This window comes from Musca autumnalis, unplaced genomic scaffold (assembly GCF_047663935.1).
Source record: "Musca autumnalis isolate F117 unplaced genomic scaffold, ASM4766393v1 scaffold_2, whole genome shotgun sequence".
Lineage (NCBI taxonomy): Eukaryota > Metazoa > Arthropoda > Insecta > Diptera > Muscidae > Musca > Musca autumnalis.
Genome location: NW_027411755.1, coordinates 122,636,471 through 122,655,650, shown reverse-complemented (window position 1 = coordinate 122,655,650; position 19,180 = coordinate 122,636,471). Strand labels below are relative to the sequence as shown.

Genomic DNA, 19,180 nt, shown 5'->3' with positions numbered 1-19,180 from the left:
CTTATGCCAATATCTCCGCCATAATATGGAGGGTATAATAAAATTTGTCATTCTGTTTGTAACACATCGAGATATTCGTATATATTCTTGATCAGCATAAAATTCTAAGTCGAAATCAAGATACAGCGCGCAATTTTTAAGATAGAGCTTCACAATTTGGTGCAGAAATTTCAGAAATTTCTCCTAGGATGTTTGGTATTGAAAAGGGCTATATCGGTTTTCGTAGGGATATTAAACTTTCCTCCTGAAATTTGTTGGTATATAGCCTCATAGAATATTACCTCCCGATTTTCGTTATTTTGAATATTGTGGCCTCAAAATACCACCGCAGTGGCTGAAATTTGGTATTTAGTCTTCGTTGTGGGTATTAAACTTGCTCCCTAAAATTTGTCGGTAAGGGTCCACGCTTTCAGATAGCCCTCATAGAACGGTACCTCCAGATTTTATTTTTAAGGTTGTGGCTTAAATACCCCACCGAAACGGCTGTAATTTGGCATTAAGTTTTCCATGTGGGTATAAAATATTCCAGAAGAGAAGTATAGTTCCACGTATTCGTATAACCCCCATAGAAGCGCACTTAGTCCTCTTTGGGACAAACAAATTTTCTCCCAGAATTTTCTCCCCATGTTTTAACATAGCCCCCATAGAACGGTGCCTTCCGATTTTCGGTATTTTGAAGGTTGTAAACACATTTTCTCACCGATATGGGTGAAATTTGCTATATAGTCTTCTTTAGGGATGAACAAAAGGAAAGTAATTGTCACATTTTACTTCAATACAACTCATGGTGGAGGGTATAAAAAGTTCCAGCTTTGACTTTTACCCCTGTTTGCTCAGAAAAAAACTGTGTTTTTGTACGTTCATTAACGAATATGCAAAACAAAAAATATTGTCTTTTTCTGAACAAAAACAGGGTAAATGCACAAAACGAACACGAAAACGCGACAAAATCGGTTAGATTTGAGAGCCATACCTAAAATTTTCTGAGCGAACATTTCGAAGCTGAAAAACGTCATCTTGTGGTACTTTTATAGCAGCTCTTAAATTAAAGGACGAAAAGGACATTGAAGGAAGCGATTGGATTTGACTGAAGACATATCATCTCAAAAATAAGCTAAAATAACAGTGAACAAAGATATAACGCTAATTTCTGATGCCTTACAGGGTCTCTAGCAAAAATTTCAGCACGCAATAATGCCGAAGTTCGACTCACGGCGGATCTGTCGTTCGGGTTTCTTAATATACTCACCAAGGCCTTTCTTCCACAAGAGAAATTTTCCGTACCCCAGACTTTTACCTACATTTTGTTGCACAGTGTTATTTTGGTTCAGTTAGCCCTAAGTCATTTGGTATGAACGCCTGGATGGTGAAAACTTTAGTAACTACCTCAAAGAAATGTTCACCAGTGGAAATCACAGGGGTAGTGGTGTAGTGTATCACGTAGTCCCCCTTTCCGACTATAGCATTTTCCCAGTTGATTAATCACATTGTTGTTGTTTTAATATTTTAAATTTCATCAGTTTTTTTGTTTTTTGTTTGCTAAACAACAACAATGGTAATAAGCCAGACTATTAAAAAAAACAAAATTTTTAAAAATAAATTGAATAAGGACTTGATTTTTTTCTCAGTAACTTAAAGCTGTCTAAATTGACTTTTAGTTTTTGATAATTTGTGTTCTCAATTGGGGGGCACCGTGGTGCAATGGTTAGCACGTCCGCCTTGCACTCATAAGGTCTGCGGTTCGAATCCCAGGCCAAGCAACATCAAATTTACAACGGTGGCAAAATTCCCCCTCAGTAATGCTGGCGACATTTCCTGAGTATTTCAGCCATGAAGAACTTCTCTACAAGTGGTGTCGTGAGACAACCCGTTCGGACTCGGCGATAAACTGTAGGTCCCATATCATTGAGCCAATATGAATCGGCGTGCACTCATTGATATGAGAGAAGTCTCCCTGGTCCCTTCAGGGATGTTGTGAGAACATATGTATGTATGTATGTATGTGTTCTCAATAATACCTTTTATTGAAAGAAGGAATCCTTTGAACAAGTGAGTAAAGACTATAGTCGGGACGGGGCCAACTATGTGATACCCTACACCACTACCCCTGTACATAGGCTTTTGACGGTAAACATTTTTTAGGGAGATACTAAAGTTATCAGCCACCCAGGGCTGACTGAACCAAAATAATTACAGCACTCTCGAAATCAAGGTATTTTCATAAATGTACATTGATTACATTGGTGCCACCGTGGTGCAGAGATATGCAACCTCGTATCCCTATGTGATATTTTGATGAGTTTTTACCTAAGATTACATAAAATCTTAAATATAAAGTGATTCGATAAAGAAAAGCTTCCGCACAAAAAGCCTTTAAAGGTTTTATTTTTCAGAATTTTTGACCATTTTTGTACCCTACACAACACTAAGGGCTATTATATCGTTGTGCATTTGTATGTAACATACAAAAGGAAACGAGATTGGCCCATAGTTCCTTCTAGGCATATATGTATATTATCACTTTCTGAGTCGATTTATTCATGTCCGTCCGTTCGCAAAAAACAGGTCGCATTTATTGTCCGATTCAGCTGAAAATTGAGGAATATTATTTTTTAATAGCTGATGGCCTATGCTGCTAATGCTATTCTCCCAATTTATCTTATATTAAATATATTAAATATAAGATAAATTCTATAAATAAATAAATAAATAAATAAATAAATAAATAATAAATAATTATTTTTTAAGCCCTAGGAAGAACGCTATTGCTTTTGGTGAAAATCGGTTCAGATTTGGATATAACTCCTATATATAGTTTCGGCCGATTTCACGTATTTGCTGCACCAAACACGCTATATACATATGTCCGATTTCGATGAATTTTGGAATATGGGACTGAATTCCGTCTAGAAGTAAATGTGCCAAATTTTATCGAAATCGGTTCAGATTTGGATATAGCTCCCAAATATATTTTCGCCCGAATTCACGTGTTTGCTGCACCAAACACCATATATCTGTCCAATTTTGATGAAATGTAGAATGTGTGACGGAATTTGGTATATCGAAATGCTTCAGATTTATATATATCTTCCATATATAAGTATTTTACATATTCACAGTGGTGCAGGGTATCATATAGTCGGTCCGCCCGACTTTGATCCTTTCCTTACTGGAAGGAAATTCTTAACTGTAAGGAAATACTTAACTGAAAACAAAACATTGGGGCATTTTTATCAACTTATAGTGTTATAGTATTTTATATTATACATAACTTTATTTCATATATCATACAAATTAAAGGTGGTTTGTGCGGAAAATTTTGTCAATATTTAAATTGAATAAAAGTTATTTATGTTATTAATAGGCAAAAGGTCATTCTTTCGTGCAACAGCAAATAATTTTTTAAGAAAATTATTTTTTTTCATTTCCTAGTATTTTTAAGTTTTTTTTTTTCAAAGTGGTTTGTGTGGGACCTTTTTTATAATAAAATGGAATGAATGTTATTTTAGGCATTAATATGAAACAATTCATTCATTCTCACTCTCATTTTTGAGAAAATATGTCAAATATGCAGTTAGAAGGTCTGCGGATCGATTGCCAGGCTAGGCAACATCAAAATTTTCGATGTTGGCAAAATACCGCTCAGTAATGTTGGCGACATTTTCTGAGTATTTCAGCCATGTAAAATTTCTCTACAAGTGGTGTCGTAAGAGCCGCCGTTCGTACTTGGCGATAAACAGTAGGTCCCATATCATTGAACTAATATGAATCGAGGTGCACTCATTGATATGAGAGAAGTCTTAAGGGATGTTTATTTTTATTTATTTATTACATTAACTAGTAGTAAATACAAAGTTAATAAAAGAAGGTAGCATTGGCTACTAAGGCCATCAACTAGTATGGGATGTTTATATATTATATTGATTACTTCAAAAGCTATTTCCTATAGAAAACTCAAAGAACTGGGCCAAAATATTGAGATAATCTGTGTTAATTTAAAGATGTAAGTCCCCTGAAAACTATAACTAAAGTCTGAAAAGTTGCACAAATTTTAAAGTATAGTTATTTTAAACTTCATCAAATGTAAAGCAATTTTATTGTAGACCTTGTAATAAGCAAAGTCTAATCGGTTTAATTGTCAATAAAAAAGCAATTCAATAAAAGTCCAAAAATTAAATATTGGTATAACTTGACGCCTTTTGTTATATGCTTTACATTTGATTACTGTCGACAGTCTACTTGGTACAGATTTAAGGCTTTGCTGTTCTTCTTGATTCGCAGGTTATATGTTTCGAATACACCAAATAGAAGCAGAGATACAATTTGTCATTAAAATATTTTTTTTATTTAAATATTAAAATTGGGATAGTTCACCGCCTATTGCAATAACTCTTATATTTACCATCATCACCAACACATTTGCTATTGATTTAAAGCTCAAACGGTCTACTTTCATTATCAGGTTCTCTCCTTAGAATATGTCAAACAGATGCACAGTGGATCCACTTGTATGGATGGCAGCTCATATTAATACTGATTAATCGTAAACCCATGAATTCAGTAGAATATTATTCCCGAGGTGGGCACTAAAAAAATATTAGTCAAATGTTCCGACTTTTGGAGCTATTTTTAAGATGAACGAGTTCGAATGAAACAACAACTTTTAAATTCTTAAAAAGCTCCATGTCATAGCTTTCAGATTTGCCAGATGTACCAAAAATTTGACCTTATTTTTTTTTATTTTTGGCCAATGGCTTTAACCACTGTGAGATGTGGAGATATCCGCCATTAATTTCTTTATTTTTTGCCAATGGCTTGAATCACTGTGACAAATTGCAAATTGGGATACTTGAGTATTTGTATAGTATTTTGTATAGTATTTGGCCACTTTTGGTAACGCAATTGGGATCAGTTTAAAGCGCGGATTGATCAACATTGTTGAAATGCTCCCAACCAAAGCTGTGATATTCACCAGTACAACCTACGTCAATCTACTTTCTTCTTACATTGTTAACAATTTTATATTGATGTATATGGTAAAAACAAAAATTCTTTTGCAATTCCATTTGAAAAAAATTAAAAAAATTTTTTGCGTGCTTATCGATTTTGGTATAGAGGTTAAGAAATAAATTTGGTTTCAAATCCGTTCGCGTTCACAAAACTGGCCGATGCGCGCAAAAGTTATAGCGGTTTTTATTCACATTTAAAAACAATATTTAAAAATTACTTATTTAATTGTATGAGGAAATTTGTGCATAAATCGCTAACAGCATTCCATATCTATTCGACGATATTTAAATATTTATTAAATTTATATTTTTTTTCTCGAAAAGAAGAAAAAAATCTTGAAATAAATCTAAATTATCCTACCCCAGAGTCTGTACAAACCTCTAAAAAATTAATAGAAAAGTATGAAACCGTATTTGTACACGCAGAAAAATTTATGTTAGAAATATGTTTGGATCCAAACAAATATGTGTTTGGGACCGGTTGCAAACAAATTAATGTTTGGATCCAAACATAATATGTTTGGGTCCAAACAAATATATGTTTGCAACATTTTGTAACATATCTCAATTTGATATGTTTGGGTACCAACATATTTTTTATCTTAGAACATTTTTTTCATGGGTGGAGAGAGGATGTTTGTCAACGAGAGTAATAACAGTGCTCTCGCGGCTGTGGATTGCTGTTTTATAATGAAGAGTTGTATGTATTGTATAATAGAAGACGTAGAAGCGAAGAAGGGGGCTTTGGTGGCGTGTATGCGACAAACTCGTGTGTTTCTTGTTTTGTTGTTGTTAACCAACTTAGGAGGAGAATAAGAAAAGAAGAAATGATATGAATTATATTTTATTTCTTTCTTCAGTGTTTTAGATGCCTTTGTAGAGTCAAGACGGTAAAGTGAGTGAATAAATCAGTGTTTTGTGTTTTCTTAAAGAAATTGTGCTTTTTAGTAAATTAAATGCCCAATACATTTTATAATTGAATCGGAAAGTTGAATGGAATTATTTTATTGGACAAGGAAGAAATCGCATTTAATATTGGTAATTACATACATACTTATGTATATTTGAAATATGGCATATCCATATTTATTTATTACATTACATAATCATTTGATTCTAGATGCCGATTCCCCGCTGATGATTTCAACTATGAGGACAATTTGTTTTATTTCACAACAAAGGAGAAGCGTTCAACTACGTTTCTATATATTTTTTCTTTTTAAAAGTGTGACTATTTACAAATTATTTCAATCAGTTTTTCTTTTATTAAATTGTGTTATGTATTTCTTTGGAATTTTGTATGTACCTATGTGTTTGTTGTTCTTTTGCCTTCCAATAAACAACCTCAACATTTGTGTGTATACTATGGAGATAGCCAGTGAGTTCTTACTGAGAGCAAGTGAGCACACATTTTAAAGTGTTTTACATTGAATTTTACGCTCCCTTGCTCTTAGTAAACGCTCACTGGTGCATGTGTTTGTTTTGTTTTTTGTGCCTTTTGGGTTTGTATTTTTTTGCACCCAAACATATAAAATGTTTGCACCCAAACATAAAATTGTTTCCACCCAAACATAAAATTGTTTCCACCCAAACATAAAATTGTTTTCACCCAAACATAAATATCTTTGCACCCAAACATATATATGTTTGCACCCAAACATATATATGTTTGCACCCAAACATATATTTGTTTGCAGACCCAAACATATATTATGTTTGGGACTGTTGCAAACATATATATGTTTGCTGCAAAATATGTTTGGGACATATGTTAGAGAGGCCAATTTTTTTTGCGTGTAGAGATTGGGTATAAAAGTTGCATATTATAGCAACAAAAAAAGAGAAAAAAAACTTATTGTTAAAATTTTATTCAAAATATATTTTTTGGTTCGATTGGAAATATTAGAAAAAAACAATTTTGGGAGTTCTCATACAATTCCATGCAATAATTAATGTATACTGCTAAAACTTCATCAAGAAATATGGTTTACCATCGCGAAAGCTTAAATGCTTGCTGTGATAACTTATAAGGGTAGGAAATTAAGAGTAATATTCAACTTACAATCATTCAAAAATATGAAAATTAAAAAGCTTGTTAAAATTAGTTGATGCGCATCCGTTTTTGGATACAGCGAATCAATCTCTTTCAGTATTATGCATATTTCGATGTTTTACTCAGCGACCAAAGTGTGCCGCCAGTTGCATCACATAATGCACAAAACCTTAGAGTGGGTTAAAGTTGCGTAATGCGCATACGATTTTGATGCGCATCCGATTCCAGTAGCACCCATCAAAAATACGTCAATATACACCTATTTCAAATAGATTCTTCGTGAACCACGGATGTGCCTCCACATTCTATTTTTGGTAAAAGGCCCATATTACTCGCGTATCTCTATAATTCTTGACATGCTTTTTCGCAAATATTATAATTGCGCATAAAGGATTCCATATATGTACACATTTTCAAAGAAAATCGCGACTTATTACGCGGATTCGCCAACATACATTTTTGCATATTTTCCTATTTTTAAGGTATCTATGTAAAGGGTGTTGTTTTATCCCGATAGAACTTGAAATTGTAAAAAATAACACAAAAAATTAAATTGTGATCAATTTTTTTTATTCGAAAGACCAATACGTTACATTAACATTTGAAAATGATTTCGGGCATATGGGCACCGCGGCTGTTCTTGACGAAGTGCATTCTGGACGTCCAATTTTTGGCCACTTTTTCGAGCACTGCTGGCCGTATGTCACCAATAACACGAACAATGCTGGCCTCCAAGGCATCAATTGTTGCTGGTTTATCAGCATAAACCAGTGACTTCACGTAGCCCCACAGGAAATAATCGAGAGGTGTCAAATCGCACGACCTTGGAGGCCAATTGACAGGTCCACTTCTCGAAATCAACTTATCGCCAAATTTTGATTTCAATAAGTCGATGGTTGCGTTCGCCGTATGGCACGTAGCGCCATCTTGTTGAAACCACATCTCCTCCGGATCAATGTCATCCATATTTTCAAAAAAAAAATCATTGATCATGGTGCGGTAACGATCTCCATTGACAGTAACGCGAGCTCCGGCCTCATTTTTGAAGAAATAAGGTCCGATGATGCCACCAGCGTCAAAAACCGCACCATACGGTGCATTTTTTCTGGATGTAATGGAGTCTGTAGGGTCTATTGTGGATTGGTCTCACACCATATGCGGCAATTTTGCTTATTAACAAACCCGTTAACCCAAAAATGCGCCTCATCGCTGAACGCCATACAAATGACGAAGTCGTCTATAAGTTGCGCGAATCGACGAATGATTTTCAAAGTAAATTTGGATAATTTCGTAGCGTTGTTCAAGAGTGAGTCTATTCATGATGATTTGTCAGAGTATACCGAAACAGCCTTTAGGCTATGAAGGGTATATATGAGGAAAAGTCAAAATTTTTTAGTTTCCATGAAGCCAAGGTTTGCACTATTATAATACGCGAACTATTGTAGTTTACCAATAACTATGACTATTGCTGGATTAATTTAGATGTTTTTGTACAAAGCTCAAAAATTTAGCAAAAAAAAAAATTAATTTACGTGGTAGTTACGACCGCGTAAAGGAAAAAACATAGGGAAAACACGTTGAAGCGAAACAGTTTTTTTACATTGCTATTCGATTTCTGATTAAACCATTCAAATGACGGACATCTGTCCAAAGTAAAAGTAGGAGAATACAAAATGAAGATTACACTTCTAATGTATCACTTTCCAAAATTTCCACTGCATCCACCTTTTATGGATGCTGACATTTTGAAGCCGGATTTCAGGTGTTTTTTGTATTTTTTATGTAACTGGGACGCGCATTCGGATATTTCGAAAAACCAATTATAGGATTAAAGAACTCGCGATTTCGCATAATCTGATATGTATATTGAGTATGTAGCCCACACAGCAGCAGAGTATTCTACTGCCAAAGGCCAAAATTTAGTGTGATATTTTTTCTAAAAAACCTATTTTTTGGGTACAGTATTTACAATATTGTTTTGAGTGTGCTGGTACCCCGCGATATTTTAGTTTTTCGACGATCCGGATCATATGAATCACAGATCATAAAAATCCATCTACTAGAACGGCGGAAATGGCTACTGCAAAAATTGAAAAATTTGCGAAAAATGTTTTTCAAAATATCGCTGACTAATTCGCGTTTTATGTGGATCGTTTCCATTTCAATGAAGAAAGTGAATCATCACTCGCGTTTGTGCGAAAACAGCGGTTTGAAAAATTTAGTGGCGTGGGAGCTGTATCCGATTTATCCAAAAAATACTGTGTGATGCTACATCCACGGTTCTTGATGGATTTTATTGAAATATGTTTAGATCGATGTATTTTTTCACGGTTGATAGTGAAATCGGATGCGCATAAAAAGTGTATGCACTTTGTGCAATATATAAGTGTTATACAATTTGTTGCACACTAAACTGCAGACGATGCTACATCTTAGCGGCCAAAGTAAATCCTGGCAAATGTGTACAAATTAAAAGAGAAGAATTCGCTGTATTGGTAAACCGCATGCGCATCAAGTGATTTTGAGGATTTCGCGATTTACACACATTCCAAAATGAACATTACCCGATACAATTTTATTTCAAGATTATACCCCATTTAAAGGAACCCAACATTTATTTGAAAGATATCCATATCTTCTGCTAGATGTTAGCGTGTTATCGAGAAGTGATTAGAATAAAAAATGTGATTTATTGCGTGAAATTTAACTAAAATAGAAGAAAAACTCCGACCTATTTTTCTTACATTTTGTTCAACTAACTCACAAAATAAATTTTAATAAATATTTTCTCTTACAAAAATGTTATAAATTTCCTCAATATATTTTTTTCTTTTCGCTATAATATGAAAACCACTAAACGGATTTGTATAGTTTTGGTTTCATTTGAATCTTCGCGATGTTTAGATTACGTACATATTTTTTATACATTTTTCAGATGCATAAACAGCTTGAATTTTATTAAAACAAGTTGTAAGCTACCAATTGTTTTGAATGCTTTCCTAATTTCCGCGAAAATTTACAACTTTTTCACTAAAGTTATGGGACCTCAGTAAACATATAGTATGTAGAGAGCCCCTAATTAAGAGAGTTTCTCAGTATAATGATTCGAGTCTTTTAAAGATTTTTTTCTTTTTATCAGAATTGAAACCGCCATAACTTTTGCGCGCAACAACCAAAATTAGTATCTCGAACAGATTTAAGAATGGGATTTTTTTCCCAATCTATGCACCAAAAATCTTTCATGTAGCTTAAAAAAAATTTTTAAAATTTTTTTTTATGGAAAACTAAAAAATTTTGTCTTTTCTTCATATACACTTTGATACGACCAAACATGTGACTCATCGAAATAATGGTTTTAGACCCTAAGTATGTTTGGACGAAATGTATTTCAGACAATTTGGAGTCGATTGAGCAATGTCCGTCCGTCTGTCTGTCTGCCTGTCTGGCTGGCTGGAGCGCACGATAACTCTCGAAGGGATAAACCGATTCGGTTCAAATTTTGGTTTTCATAATATTTTGCCCAAACTTAGTTTAAGTTCGAAGATGGGCTATATCGGTCCACTCCTTCCGGTACCTCCCACACATAAGTTCGAAAATGTACCGAAAATTTGTACGCACGATAACTTTTAAAGGGAGTAACAGATTTGGTCCATACTTCGCACATCGTGAAACTTGTACCAGACTTAGATAAGGTTTCAATATGGACTCAATCAGTCCACTCCTTCTGGTACCTCCCACACAAAATTTTGGAAAAGTTCAGTTTAGGGTCATCTCTCGAATTGCTTTGATTTTTGTTTTAGCAACTTGTATTCACGGCCCCCTATACGGCGGTACAAGTTTCATTAGGGGCAAGTCCATACTTCCTGAGAAAATAGCCTGAATGTTGCAAAAACCCCTATGACACCACTTGTGTTGGTTGGAGCGCAAGATAACTCTAGAGCGGATCTGCCGATTCGGTCCAAAATTTGGCCTTAGTAATATTTTGTCCAAACATAGTTTAAGTTTGAAGATAAGCCATATCGGTCCACTCCTTCAGGTACCTCCCCCACAAAAGTTGAAAAATGTTCGCAAATTTTGTTCATACGGTAAATCTTGAAGGGAGTGGCCGAATTGATCCATACTTTACACATCCTAATATATCTAATAGATATAGATCAGGTTCAAATATGGACTATATTTGTCCACTCCATCCGGTAACTCCCACACAAAATTTCGGATAAGTTCACTTTAAGACCTGATATCGACTCACTTTGATTTTTGTTGAAGCAACTTGCATTCGCTGCCTCAATTACGATGATAAAAGTTTTTTTAGGGGCAAGTCCATACTTCTTGAGCAAACAGCCCGAAGAGTGTAAAAACCCGCTATGGCACCATTTGTTGTGGCTGGAGATCTACTTCCATAACGGTCAATGTCGATCCATTCCTTTTAGTATCTCTTCCGCAAAACTTTTGATCTTTAATCCTAATCAACATTTTTGTCGTTTCAAATGCCCAAAATGTTTAAACGTATTTTGGGACAATTTTTTTCAATATACACAGGCTGAGGGTATATCTCTGTCGGCAAAACCGACTGATACTTTCTTACTTGTTTTAATGGTCGATACTTCATTTTAAAGAATTTAAGAATATGTTAACAGTTCGCGTATTTTGAAAGGGTGAAACTCGGATTCATCGATTGTAAAACATTTTTGGGTTTTACCATATAACGATCCCTCCTGAATTAAGGTGTTTTGAAGTGGCTGTAATATGTATGTATAACGCTAAAAGTTCCGGGCGGTTGGAAAACCTTCCCGCAAATATTTTTTTCAAAACGCCTATGCATTGGTATAACAAGCACATCATGGTATCGTACGATTTCACATTTGAGTCAAGTAACGTTACTGCACGATGTTTTCAAGGGTTAAGTTTACCCAGAGATGGTCTGTATGATGATTTTTTAGGTTTTCGACGGTCAGAAAGTTGTAAACGTCGAAAACGTCATATACCCGTAGAAAACGTATAAAAAGTAGTAAACGTCATCAACCTCAAAAAAATTATGTTGCCACCATATTTTTCAATTAATTCTAATTCGAAAAGCCTGTCTTTGTTTCTGAAGAGTAAACGTACCTTTTTTTGGAAATGTAAAGACATTTTTTTAATATTTTATTTTATAAAATAACTGAAAAGATTGAACGAACAAATCGGATTAGGCACTTAGCACGCCATCTACAATACATTCTGAACGCTATGCGTGATTCAAAGTATTTGCTGCTGAAATAATAAACAAACAATAATGTCCATATAATATAAAAATATACATAAAATGTATATTTTTTCAATGACCTCTTTTTACATTTGTTCCTTTTTTATAAACGGAATCACAAAAGAAATTATAAAATGAGTTTTGTTGTTATGAAATACAACGATTTTTAGGTTATACAATTCTATTGTTTATGCTGTAAAAAACCATGTTTTTTGGGAAGGTTTACGACGTTTCTGACGTATGTAATATACGTCAGAAATGTATGTCATATACGTTATAATTTCCGACAGACCATCTATGAGTTTACCCCATAAATTAGGCTGTTAAAAGCTTGATCTTGACAATTTTGTTTTTGTATAAATTTGTCTATTGTGTATTTGGATAATAAGACCTCAATTCTTCTTTCCAGAATCCAATCGATTATCGCAAATGCAGTCGTTGGAAAAAATTGAAGAAGAGCCAGAATTAGATTCTTCCGCAGATAACAACAGCTATGAATTGAAATTTGTTAAATCTCTTGTTGACCTTGAACGATTATATGGTGGGTGTCTTTCAAAGAAGGAAAGTGATGAAAATAATTCCAAACAACCTACAGATGAGAAATTTCTCTCAAAGTCGAAGCAGGAACCTCAAATAAATTCGTAAGTTATAACTAAACGATTTACCAAGCTTTTATGAATGGATAAACTTTTAGTTTGAAACCAAATAATAAAACTTCGTCGACATCGCGGTCAAATAAGTGGATTACATGTCCTAGTTTCCCTTGCAAAAAACGTAAACTTGATGATGGTAAATCGGAATGTAACAAAATTGAATTTCTCGAAGAAGAGATAGTAAAATTGGCAAACAATTTAAATGAGGTTCGTCAAAACATGTCAAACAGTGCGGACATCGAGAAAATAAGTACTATCACCAAGCAATTGCAGGAAGTCAATGACATTTTGAAGGAACTGAAATTAAGCTGTTTGCGTCTTGAACAAACCTTAATTGAAAGACATCAATCTTTAATAGTTGGACCAAAGGAACCTTCAAACAATGAAAACCTAATTGAAAGTGCGGAAAATAAGCAAAGTTATTCACAGGATCATAAGGTGTCTAACGAAAGGATGAGTATTAAGAAGGCAAAAGAAAACGTGAAAAATCGTGGGGTTTATTTTGCTAAGGGGGAGACTAGTGAAGTGAAGATTTGTGGATCCAATAGAAACGATTCGGAAATGAGTGAACGTCGCGGTACAGATGCAGAATATTTTTTTAAAAATGCAGCTAAGAAACATTCTGTTTCTCCTAGAGAAAGTTTTGAATCTTTACCAGCACACTCATATCATTCAACTACATTACGTCCATCATCTAAAATGGAACGAGTATATTCTAGATCCATCCACAATTCGCCATGTCATTCCCAAATCAAAAGTAATTCTTGTCGGCGACCATGTTGTGAACAAAATGTTCACAGTATTCCAATGCGATATTTCAATACTACAGGAAATCATTGTCCTTCTTGTGAATTTCAAGAATCTCATCAAACCTCACACAACAAGTATAGATACCGAAGAACACCTGCTGGGAATGAATGTGAAATGCCATTTCCTGAGCCTAAAACTTCAAATCAGGAATTCAAATCTTTATGTTCATCTGATTCAAATGGAAATATCTCCTATGTGTATACCCATTTACCGGTGATAAAGGCAAACTTATTGAACATTGTTTTTGGAATCATTGGAACCGTTGATCCTGCACATATAGCCTTAACTGTGATCTTACAATCAAACGACATCTATCACATCAATATATCTGTAACTAATACTGGCCAATCCTTAGGTGATGTTTACGCCACAGAAGCGGCATTGCAACAGGCCGAACAAAATTATTTGTTAGATCAATTTTTAACATTTTTTGTATTGAATTCAAATAACACATTGGATCAAAAGAATCGCATTTTGGGACATTCTTTTGAATTTATAAATTTGGGTGAGTGATAAAACTTTGAAATAAATGTTGTTAATACCACTAAGAATCACGGGAAATGTATGCAAAAAAAAAAATTAGAAAAAATGCCACAACTATTTTTATTTTAGAAATTTGTTTAAATGTTTTTATACCCTCAGCATTTATGCTAACCAGGGTAAATACACTTTCATACGGGCAAAATGTGCCTCGTCGAAATAATGGATTTAGACCCCAAGAATGTTTGGACGAAATCCGTTTGAGACAATTTGGAGTTGATTTAGTCATGTCCGCCCGTCTGTCTGTCTGGCTGGAGCGCACGGTAACTCTCGAACGGATCAACTGATTCGACCCAAAATTTGACTTTCGTAATAGGTATTTTGTCCAAACTAAGTTTAAGTTTGAAGATGGTTTATATTTGTCCACTCCTTCCGGTACCTCCCCCACATAAGTTCGAAATTGTTCAGAAAATTTGTGCGCACGGTTACTATTGAAGGGAGTAACCGATTTGGACAATACTTTGCACATCGTGAAATTTCTACCACACTTACACAGAAAAAAAGTCTTGCCAAGGTTCAAATTGCTGCATTTCATGAACGCCTTTCAAAAAATTGCTGTTTTTTCTGAGAGATTGAAAAAAACCAATTTTGGTGAGTTGCTGTTTTTGTTATAACCCTGTAGGAAGTGTGGGGTCATGTGTTGACATGTCGCCACTTTGTCTACTAATATGGTGACAAAGTCAACACTTTGTCACCAGATTGTCAACTATTGATACCTTTACCTTAATAAGAAGAAGCATTGTGTATATTGACAGATGATAGCCCAACGAAGCATCTTTTTTAATTTTCTTAATTGTTTGGCGTAAAAAATTTTGCGGTTAGTGAAAAAAGTGTTTTTGTAAAAATCAATAAAATATCGTGAAAACTTAACAAGTATGAGCAAAAGAAATTATAAAATACATGTGAAAAATAAACAGTTCTATAGCAAAGTACGAATTCTGAGGCGACTAACAACATTTGTGGTGAAATTTCGGCAATTAGATGTATATATTGTCCCGTCTCGCTGGAAATGCTGAATGCAACTAAACATAATAATGAATTACAATGTTAAAGAATTATTTGGCAAAAATCGATTGTGAGATTTTGCCAATATTATACAGCTGTAATAGGCAAGCAAATTTAAGGACATATTTTTTATTTATGTTTATTTATACATGTTTATTCTTTCCAATTCCTAGATGTTATATCAACATTCAGCGAATCGCCTGATAAAACGTTAAGTGCAACAGAAGAAGAACTATTTAAAGCAGACAAGTCATTGGTGCGACTTGGCCAAGAAAATAAAACGAAAACGTTTTTTATTATTTATATGTTAAAATGTTTAAGCAGCCTTGAAAACATTGTCTTTATTTACTAATTTTTACTTATGTGGAATCTTTGGCTTAGCCATTTAAAAAGATAAAAATACTGTAATACACAATTTGTACATTTTTAGCATTTTCAATATTATTTGTTTTATTCTTTAATGAAATATAGTATTTAAACAAATGTGTAGCTTCATCTCCTTATTAAACGTACTATATAGCTGTTTTATCTATGACAAGTTCCAAGTAAGCTAAAAAATTTAGTATTGAAAATCTGGTACTATTGACTCACTACCCCCAATGTCTATACTGACTCACTACCTCCAATGTCTATACTGACTTACTATCTCCAATGTCTATACTGACTTACTTCCTCCAATGTCTATACTGACTCACTACCTCCAATGTCAACACATGGTTCCTCAGGAACTACTGAATTACTATTGACATACTAGTTCCATTGTCAGTACTGACTTTCGAATGACACGTTCATACAAAATGTCTATAGGAAATTGTTGTCAGTAGTACTGTTAACAATGTCAGTAGTAAGTCAGTATAGATTTACTACAGTAGTTTTGACTTAGCTGCCAAAACAAGCTTTGCACGCATCATTGTAGACAACAAATGATCAACATAAAACAGTTTTCTTCTGTACAAAAGACCCTGTGCATGAGTTAGCAACTGTCGCATGACGTGATTTTAGTTTTGGCTGGTAAATACAAATTTCTCTGTGAAAATGCGTTAATTTTTCCAAATACTATTGGTAGTTAAATAAAATTCGCACTTAGAAGATTAGTGGTTAAGAGTGTAAGTTGCATTGAAAATTTGACAAAAATGCATATATTTTAGTTTTTTTGGCAGGAAAATCAAATTTGCACTAAAACGATTGGAAGCAAAATCAAAGCTACTGTATTGACATTTCCTACAGGGAACTAACAACCACCACCACAACCAACCAAACCAAAGACAAATTTTGCTGCCTTTTATTAATTAATGCTTTTATTTTGTATTAGATATTGTAAATTACCGTTTTTCTTCTAATGGATTTTCTCAACAACTTGTGGACATAGCAGAACAATACGAACCATATGTACATAGATACATGTTGAGTTCATCAGCACTAGGTTGAGATATTATATTTTGTCTTTATAATAAAGAAATTAAAAAATTGTAGTTGCGAACTATACTGCCAAACACTTTGTTTTTCCGACACCAAACGCACTGTAGTTGTTTGGTTTGTCAGTTAACTAACAACAAAATTGTTGGGACCTACAGTGGTAGTTTAGGTATGTTGTTGTAGTGTGTATGTGTGTGGTGTGGTTTCCCAGCCAACAATTTTTGCCGAGATCGTACCGTATTCGGATGTATTTTCTGCACAAGTTTCCATTTCTGATGCCGTAATCGCATGCAAAACAGGTCCGAATTTGTGTGAAGCGGTTCGCAGAATTCGGAACGTTTTGTCGAGGGAAATTCGGAAAGAACACTCTAGTTTCTACACGAATTCGTTTAGATTTTCTGATAACACTCTGAAGAAATATTCGAAAATCTGAAGAAAAAAGAATTTTTTTCGGAGATTTGTTTCGAGATTCTGAAAATTTTCGAAACGAATTCTAAAAAAATTCTAGATATTTTCTCCGTAAATCGGAAACTATTCTGATGTTTTATTAGATATTCTGAATATTTTCTCCCAAAATTCTCAATGTTTATTAGGATACGATTCGAATTTCTCATCGATTAAATTGAAACATTATTTAAAATATTTGTTGAACTTTTTATTATTACAATGAGGAAGAAATAGTATTCGTCGCTGCTGCCCACTGAATTGCACATTTATAAAATCATAAAGCACAGTCCTTGCGAACAAATTTTCCATTTGATTTATCTAAAATAGAAATAACAATATTATAAACAACGTTTTAGAAAATGTGTATACAATCTTACACTTTCATTTATGGTAAAACAGGTGCCAATTTCATCACAAAATAACTTGTTCCGTTACGTCTTATTCACTTAACAGCTGCAAAATAACTAAAAAACAAGCAATATCGTGAAGACACAAAAAATATCTCCCTTTTCTTTAAATCAACTCTCGACGAATGTTCGGCAATTTTGTTCCTAAGAGAGAGAGAGAGAGAGAGAGAGAAACGAATCGACATTTCCCATTAGAGCAGGGCTGCTCATTTCTTCACCGTAGCGTAAATTGAGAGTAAGCATCAGTCGTTGTTTGGCCTGCAACGGAGAAACACATCTTCAATGTGAGCACCCATGCATTAGAGTATGTGCAGATTACTCGCAACATTTTCGAAAACAAGCGCACGAAAGTGTGCAGAAATTCTTAAACGAAATCTTGCTGAAGATCACTTCAATTTCTGAGGGAAATTTTGAGAAATCCCTACATTTTCTGAACACACTTTGGAAAACCTCTTAAAAGAATCTAATATCAGACCGCTCGGCAACAATTGTTTACTGGGTTGTTCCCAGCAAACCAAATGTCTGATGTCCGACACATCGGAACAATTTCGGAAGCAAAATCTTTCAGATTTCCTTCCGATTTTGGAGAAAATGTCGGAAGTAAATTTCCTTTCGAATATGCTAATGTTTTTCTTCCGATTACGGTACGAATTCGGATCGATATATCGGAAACAAATTTCCCTTCGCACAACAACCACCTTTTGTATATATCTAGCAAGCAACATTTAAGTTTGTTGTTGAAAAACAAAATGGTTCGTTGCAAAATTCGCATATACAATTTTAAAATATTTTAAATATAAATGCAACATATAATAATCCAAGCTAGTGCTGATAGTCTCAACATATTCGTACACAAGGTTTAGATTATTCTACTATAACTACAAAATGATAAATCTTTAGATACGTTTAAAATTACAATGTTCCAATGAAAAAGAAAAATTTATCAATAAAAAAGAGAGGCTTCAGAGACAATTTTTTTCCTTCGATATTCATACGACTTTATTCCAAAATCGTTCAGAAATCTTTACGAAGATTCGGAAGGTACTTCAGATTTTCATACGACATTATTCCGAAATCGTTTAGAAATCTGTACGAATTTCGAATTTCCCAAGGATTTTCTTCCGATTTCGTTCCGATTTCTGACCGAAATGGATCCGATTATGCTCCGACATTACGTTTCGAAATTATGTCAATCACTCATACAACTTTCGTTAAGTTAAGAAATAATGAGAGCAAATAGTGGAATATAGGGAATAATAGGAAAGTGATTTTGCATCTCATGAAAATCTTATATATTTTTGATAAAATAGTGGCTTTCGGATGGAGATAAGAAACTGCACATGTATCTTATATGAGGTACCTGTACAGTATGAAAAAACTACATCACGAACGAAAACATGTGAAAACTCTTGAAATATTTTTTCTCTGTAGACGAGGGTCCAAAATGAACCCAATCGGTCCATTCCTTCGGGTACCTCCCACACAAAATTTCATAAAAGTTCAGTTTAGGACCTGCTCACCAATCGCTTTGATTTTTGTTGTAACAACTTGTATTAACTGCCCCCCATACGACGGTACAAGTTTCATCAGGGGCAAGT

At 34.1% G+C, this 19,180-nt stretch overlaps 1 protein-coding gene across 2 annotated transcripts in view; it reads left to right on the top strand.

The window, feature by feature from the left end:
* Positions 1-19,180, top strand: part of LOC141393065 (uncharacterized) — a 78,566-nt gene that overhangs the window by 45,410 nt on the left and 13,976 nt on the right. For both annotated transcript variants that reach the window (XM_073966017.1, XM_073966018.1), the window contains exons 3-4: positions 12,714-12,945; positions 12,999-14,272. In XM_073966017.1, coding sequence (XP_073822118.1) covers positions 12,714-12,945; positions 12,999-14,272 — 1,506 coding nt within the window. The remainder of the gene's footprint in view (positions 1-12,713; positions 12,946-12,998; positions 14,273-19,180) is intronic.